General features: G+C 39.2%; 1 protein-coding gene across 5 annotated transcripts in view; it reads left to right on the top strand.

Annotated features, from left to right (window-relative positions):
• The first annotated feature begins 3736 nt into the window (after nt 1-3736).
• LOC111585499 (polyamine-transporting ATPase 13A3-like) overlaps nt 3737-7893 on the top strand; it is a 32278-nt gene continuing 28121 nt past the window's right edge. For 2 of the 5 annotated variants that reach the window (XM_035941407.2, XM_035941403.2), the window contains exons 1-3: nt 3737-4275; nt 6189-6258; nt 7546-7719. In XM_035941407.2, coding sequence (XP_035797300.2) covers nt 6208-6258; nt 7546-7719 — 225 coding nt within the window. In that variant the 5' untranslated portion in view covers nt 3737-4275; nt 6189-6207. Of the gene's footprint in view, nt 4276-4628; nt 4993-6188; nt 6259-7545; nt 7720-7893 lie in introns of those variants that run through there. The other 3 variants (XM_035941406.2, XM_035941405.2, XM_035941404.2) reach the window with 3 other exon arrangements.

The following is a 7893-nucleotide window of genomic DNA, read 5'->3' as shown; positions in this document are numbered from 1 at the left end:
AGACCTCATAATGTAACCTAACTGAATGTGTGTTTGCTCTCTCATGCTTTGTGAGTTTGATTGATTGAGTGATTTGGTGTAGAACCTGCACCATATAAGAATACATGTATAGTACCATACATTGTACATTTAGCTGAACTTCAAACAATTAATTTCCGAAATATATATGAAAACCTATGATGGAACACTGAATTGGTTTCATTCTGCAGTTTGACTGTGAAAAGCTGATAAAGATTTGATGGAGTTTTCTAATGTAAAGATGCATTTATTTTAAAACCAAACCAGCAGTTTTTGTGTGTTTTGTTGTAACAGTGTGACAAAGATGCAGAAGGTTAACCCAGGACTTGGTGAAATCTCAGCCAAATCACAGACTGTTTCTTCTTTCTGCCACTGACCTGAAATAGCACCAGTCTCCTAACTAGAACATGCCAATGGGCCGCTTATCATCAAATGTGGTTTTGCTGTCTGGAAGACGCTGTAAAGATGTCAGAAAGTGGCCATCTGACTTTTTATCAGGATCAGTAATACGTTGCAAACACACAGCTTTATGTCCGTGCTGACAGAACAGGCATGTCTTTGTGAAATTTTTCTTGTAACTACGATGGCAACTAAGGTTGATCACTGTTTCCTAAAGCCTAATGTCTTGTTTTGTCCACAACTCGAAGATATACAATTTACTGTCGTAGAGGAGAAAAGAAGCCAGAAAACCTTCAAGTTTAAGAAGCTCAAATAAAACAACTTAGGCTCTTAAAGAAACTCAAACTGATGAATAGATTATAAAAAGAGTTGTAATAGTTGGCAGATGATTAATTGTTGCAGCTCCGTTGATTAAATTTGACCGAAGTGTTTGCAGTAATCAGGCAAGAATTTTCTGTGTTCTTGGCTGTACTATAGTAATGTGTCTTATATTTACATGTATATAGTAAATATGAAACTTTTGGTTGGTTTTGCAACAGTGAATCCCGGCCATCTTGTTAAGGAAGAATTGAAAAAAAAAAAAAGATTGGTCAAATTTGAGAACAGATGTCTATAAGCTTATGTCAGTTAAAAATCTAAGATGTAAAATAAATGATTGCATAAGTATTTGCCCCCTTCAAAGCCTTTTTTTTTTTTTTTTTTTTTACCCAATTCATCACAGGTGCAACCAATTACTGATAAAAGTCCTACAGTTAGTGCAATGGAGATCATCTGAGTGCTGTGAAAGTGTCCCAAGTGATTGTAGTATAAAGACACCTGTAACTAAAAGGTCCAGTCGCTGTGAATCAGTTCTGGCTTTAACTACAACAGAACACTCCAAGCAGCTCTGTGAAAAGGTCACTGAACAGCATAAGTACAGAGATACAAGAACATTTCCAAGTCACTGAAGAGCCTTTCGAGTATAAATCCATCATTAGGAAATGGAACAGATATGGCACAAGCGAAATCTCCATAGAGCAGTCCACTCTTAAAAACCGAGTGACCGTGTGAGAAAGAGAGGAAGGCCACCAAGACATCTATGAGTCCTATGAATGGCTGAGATGGGGGAAACTGTACATACGACAACTGTTGCCTGTTCTTCACAAGTCAAAATTTTGTAGAAGAGTGACAAAGAGAAGGCAACTGTTGGAAAACATTAAATGAAATCTCGACCAGAGTTCCTCAGAAGGCCTGAGTTAGACTCTGAAGTCAACTGGACGAAGGCTTGAAGTGTAATATGAGTCATGAATCGAGGGCCAGAGTCTTAGACTTGACCACAATCAAACATTAAAGATCTTCAAAAGATCACCAAGAGAAGTCAGCATTCGGAGGCAGCAGGATTTGTTGTCGACAAAAATCCAGGAGCAGTTCTTAGCAGTGATAACACCCCAAGAAAAACTGAAGATACTGAGCTGTGCACCGTCTTTTATGCTGTGAGAGTTGGTCATTTTTCCACACCTATAGGGCGTATGATAGGAATGGCAGTTTTGCCACCATTATACTTTTCTAAATTTATTGGTCAGATCATGACATCAGGTTATCATATTTCACTCTAGATCTCACCCTACAGAAGACATTAGATTATCATTAGGTCATGTTTCACAGAGAACATGCCCAGACATGTTCAGACTTTTCCCTATTATTTTGAGACAGATTTCATACATATTATACCTTTATGTATTGGTATGTTTTCCGATACACCGCTTATAAAAGTTATATTGCTTTATATTGCCATTGTGTTTTGAGTACTCCACATGTAATTTTCTTCAAAGCGTGTATCTTCACAGCAAATTTACAGGTTATGCTTTGTGATCTTCCAGCTGTGAGAGTGTGTAAACCCTGACTTGAAACCTGTGAATATTTATGCAATTTATTTTCCATTTTATATTTTTAACGAACTCATTGTTTTGGAGAAATGCTTTCACTTTGACATTAGAGAGTTTTTTGTTGCAGATATTGACTATGATTTAATAGTAAGGAAACAAAAGAGGACTGCATATGTTTGGTTAATATACTTATCTACATCTGGAAAGTGTCACGTATGAAATAAAGAAATAATCTCTTGCAAATTATCCTATGTGCTACAATACTTTAGATATAACACTCATGATTGAAATCAATAGTTCTGATACCTTTATTTTAAAAACTATTTTTTATTTAAACTACATGTTTTTATACATATTTATATGCAGCTCGAAAATGGACAAACGAAGACATACACATGATGAACACAAACAAATATATAATTCGGCAACACGACAAACTCAAGGCATCATCTAAACCCACATAAAGAGGAGAATAAAGCTTAAAGACAAACTCAATTCAGTTCAGTTCAAACAAAAACATCTTAACCCAGCCTGTTAAATGTGTAAAATCAAAATAAATTATATTAAAGTAAGCAATAGCGGGAGTAGAACAATACTCAAGTGGCAAATCAACATTTAAAATGGATCTGATTTCTGCCTGAATCCCCTCCCTAAATAGTTTGTTTTGGACAGTCCCAGCATATGTGAGTGTGGTCTCCAATTTTGCCACAGTTTCTCCAACATAAATTGTTGTTTCTTTCATCAAAGGTTGAGATTATGGAGGCAGTTTTAAAATATCTCATCTTTATTTTCCAATTAAATTCTTTCCACATTGGGCTGTTGTTATTTTGTGCCACTCCTCATCTTCAATAATAACATTTATTTCTAGTTCCCACCTTTCTTTAATATGAAGAGAGTCCCCAGACCGATGGGTCTGCAAGCATTTACAGAATTCTGAGGCTATTTTTCTTGTATTCTTTTCTTTCATATTCCTAATCAAAAAAATCCTGTATTGGCATAGGTGGCTGTTTTAGCTGCATTCCACTCCTTATGTCATTAAATAATTAGTTCATTGGAAATATCTGTTTAAAAAAATCTTTTGACATTAGGCCATACTTATCTTGTAACTGTGTTAAAGATTTCAATATTCCTCCATCAAACAGTTGACTTATATTTATTAATCCTTTTTCCATCCATCCCCTGAACTCTGTATCCAACCTACATAGATAGATAGATAGATAGACAGACAGACAGACAGACAGACAGACAGACAGACAGACAGACAGACAGACAGACAGACAGACAGATAGATAGATACTTTATTAATCCCGAGGGAAATTCAAGATGACAGAAAAAATCTACATCGTTAGCAATCTTAACTGCTCTTGAGGTATTTAAAGGGGCTCCTATTTTCTTCCTAACAAGCCACCAGACTGTTTGAGTGGATTTCCTCCATTCCTGATGCCTTCTAATAACATTTCAGTCCCACGTGGGGGCTGCACGGACTTTTAGGCAAATGGAAAACTGCATTATATGAGTTGAACTGGCCCTTTAAAGCTACATCAACTAGTAACAACAGCTGGATTGGTTACATTTGAGAGCACAGAGCTGCTAAAATAACGCAGAGATCTGAGTAAAAGTTCTTCCAGTCAATTTTTCCTTTTTTTTTTTTTTTTTTTTTAGCAGATGGTGACTTTTATTTGGCGCAGCAGGTTCAGCTGAACGTCCTGCACTAATGCAGCTCCAGTTTGTTGCAGCTTGCAGAGATTGAGCCCCAAAACACGGTGTCCTCTGATGACCTCACATCCTGTTTTCCCACTTCCTTGTGAATGGACCGGTTTGGCACGGACCGGTTTGGGACGGTCCGTCCGGCCGCGGCGCAGCGTGGATCTCTGTTGTTTCCCGTCGGACACGCTGCGGTGTTTCCCGCAGGCTGCACAACTTTTAGCGCACTGATCCAGACACTTGGACCATGCTGAGTCCGAGCTGCTGATACCGGAGAGGAGAGGGGTCGGTAAGTCCTCAGCGCACGTGTGTTTGTGCACATTTACGCGCAAAATCTGACATCTCTGGGAGGATTTTTAGCAAACGCGCCTCATGTCAGTTTCACAGCAGGCTGTTGCATGAGCCTGAGTTGTCTTGGTAAAAGCTACAAACTGCCACTGGCCTCACTGTTCGGATCCAGCGTTGAAACAGTGGGGATCTATACATTCTGACTGGAAATCTTTAAGTTTCTCATTTAAAAACGCCTAAAAGCAAAAGCAGAGCAGGATGATCAAGTGTCCTCCTCCTCCTTCCCAGACTGGAATGTGTTATTGCTTTACAGCTGGGATTTATGATGGGTTAATTGGAATCAGTAACCCACTAAAGCAGTGCAAACACCCTTTACAGCAGTCACACCCACGAGAGTGATTGAATAAATCCAACTCAGCACATTTGCGGTCTTTAGACGGTTTGAACTCTTGTCATGTGTGGATGGTTGAGCAGCTCATCTGAATTCCTACCACAAATTCTGGATCGGATGGTCGCTCCAGGAAGCTGTTGTGGGGATACCATTGCTTATAAGCCAGTTTTGGATTGACTTGTTGACTTCAGCAACTCTTCTGGTGGGATTTCTTTAGTTTTTTTGTTTTGCTCCTTTCATTCATAGTCTACCTCCACTAGCATTCCAGAACCTGAGGAGCATCTCTGCAGTGTGATGGTGTTCATGTTGATATAAGAAGCTGTACAGGTAAAGTTGTGATGGAGAAAGAGTTTAACGTTTGTCTCTTGGCAGCTTTCTTTCCGTTTGATATGTGCCAAAGCAAATGTGGGGACTTTCCAGGCATTAATATGTCATGTTTGCACTGATTTAAGATGGTTTAAGACATTAAAATAGTTCACTTTTAAAGGCCATCCTGCAGAACAAAATAATCCTGGAAGTAGTATGGAAAAAACAATCCACTTGTCTTATCTGAAACAGTAAAAGTTATGGGATTGTGTTTACAGACATGTAGTTTCCTGAGAGGTCACGCCAGGTCAGCCAGGCTGAGTCAAATATTACTGACTATTATTGAATATGTGTGTCTGGTGCAAAGGTTTGTGGCCCAAACTGCACTGGGTCATTGCTTAACACGGCAACACAATGGTCACATTTATTGTAAGGAGTTACACAACTTGGTGTCAGTGAAGTTGCAGGAAAGTGATTTTATCGAACTGGGATCATGCAAAGTTACAGATTATTGTGTTGTGAGTCGGGTTGATGAATCGATTGGTTGTTCGGTATGTAAAATGTCAGGAAATGATGAAAATGTCTAAAAGATGACAAATGTCTTGTTTTGTCCTCAATCTGAAGATATTCAGTTGACTGTCATAGAGGAGGAAAGAAACCAGAAAATAATCACATAGCAGAAGCTGAAATGAGTGAATTCTGACTTTATTCTTGAAACATATGCTCAGACTGACTTACCGATTCGTCATTGCAGCTCCAGCTGTGAAACTCAGGTGGTTACAATCCTGCAAATCAGACAAACCTAGTGTTAATACAATGAAAAAATCTGCCTCAGCTCTACTACATAGGGGGAGATGCTTTTGAAACACGGGCAGCCCTGAACAGATAAAGAGTTAAACTCTCCTGAGTCATCTAGAATAGATTACCTCTTGGAGTAATAAACCCATAAACAAATGCTTTCATATCCCTTTGGCTCATGTTCCAGAAAATGTGTCAGTCAACAGTATCAAGAGTGAAGGTAGATGCTTCATTAAGCGTTTCATTATTTTGCTTGAAAAGTCATAAATGTGAGTCATCTGTTCACGCCGTCGACTGAGATTGAGGTTGCCATATCTTTGCTGACCAGACAGAGCTAAGGAGTTAATGCGGCGATAAAAAGCTTGAGGAGGGAAAACACCACACACAAATTAAACCATCTCTTTCACATTTCCTTGTAGTTGTTACACGTCTGACAGAATGAAGGCGAAAGAGGTAAAGATCCTCAACCAGGGCCTGGAGGACGAGATGGTAAATATGTTCTCATTCTGCTCTCTCTGATGCATCATCACATGGTGACGTTTTATAATGTAAAAGACCAGGTTGGTTTGTGATTTTCAGTTAGCTGGAAACAAGCAGAATGTCCTGTTTATGACTGAGATTGTCCTTCAAAGAGGACAGTTGGAGGCGTGCAGTGTTCACATGTATCAGTGTGGGCTATAGTAGCACTTTGAAAGCTTTACACTTTGATTCAGATAAATAGTTTGATATCTCAAGTGTGGAACACTTTAATTTCTTGCATTCTGGTAAATCAACTTGTGCTGGAAAACAAAAGATTCAGGCACTAGGTGACGATTCAAAATATGACAGAACATAATGCACACATATTGGCAGGCAGGGATTGTTCTTTTATGTCTTTTGTTTGTGGAGTAACTTCTTTAAATGTCATTTTTTAACCCGTCCTTCACATTTTCTTCATCACCAATTAAAACTTTGCCTTAGCAAAGCACAACTTTGCTAAGCCTCTAAGCAATTCTGAACAACAAGAACATTAATTCTAAAATCAAACCAGAAAAATGTTTTGTAGAGGTCCATCACTCACTTAATTTTAAGACTTTTTGAGGAAAAAATTGTGAGTGTTTGTGTGTCTAAGTGGAACGGGGATAGTTCTGTTTACCATTAAAGATTGTGTGGTTTGAGCTCATCATTTTTGCCAAAAAATGACCCATTACTGAAGAAAAAGGGTGAACCGCTGTTGGAGGCATCGATTAATAACAATGTTTAGACATGAGAGTAATTTCGAATTCATGTGTCTCATATTGTCCAAACTGTCAACTACTTTCTATAAAACTTCAGGATTTACAAAACCTGGCAATATTTGACTGAACTAATGTATGGCAGCAACAGTTTGTCACTACTAGGACAAGGCAGTAGTCTGTTGGATGTGTCTGCTTTAAAGAATAAGGTGAATCCCACAGAAAAAAAACTAAATTAACATTGAACTGATTTCACTGAAGAGTATCTGATAGACTTTATTCCTCTTTGCCTCATCCAAACACGTCACTCCAGGTCACAGGTTGCTTCATTACAATTAACAAAGGCTTTGCAGTTAATTTTGAGTAATCCCATATACAGCGTCCTGCCGCTCACCAGAAAACCAAATGTGGGTTGATCTGTGGCTGAAACAGTCCTCAACAAATGCATAGTAAACTGCAAATATTATAGTTTAATGCTGAACTTTCCCAGGTGACTGTTATTTTTGTGCAGCAGTGCATTTTATCCTTCAGTGTGTTACCGTGAGTGCATGCCCCTATGCAGGAAGTGTGGGGGTACCAGCCCTGTCTGTGGAAGATGATCCTGGTGGGTGTGGGGGCCGTTTGCTCCGGTGGTCTCCTGCTGCTGCTGCTCTACTGGCTGCCTGAGTGGGGGGTCAAGAGCACCTGCACACCCACCTCACTGAGGGACGCACAAACGCTGCTGCTCAGGACGACGGTAGGAAAAGACCTGGCACGATTAACTTGTGCAACGTCATTTGTGATCATATATTTCTCGTGTAAACTGTTTCCATATAAATAAGACTATATAAAGGATGATCAAGAAGAAATGTGGCAGCCATCCCGGTTGAAGTTGTCTCGTTGCGCATTGACACTCTGCTCCCAGTGCTCC

The sequence above is a fragment of the Amphiprion ocellaris genome, chromosome 10, assembly GCF_022539595.1.
Source record: "Amphiprion ocellaris isolate individual 3 ecotype Okinawa chromosome 10, ASM2253959v1, whole genome shotgun sequence".
NCBI classification, from domain to species: Eukaryota; Metazoa; Chordata; class Actinopteri; family Pomacentridae; genus Amphiprion; species Amphiprion ocellaris.
Note: the sequence above shows the minus strand (reverse complement) of the source record. Positions and strands in the feature narration are given on the sequence as shown.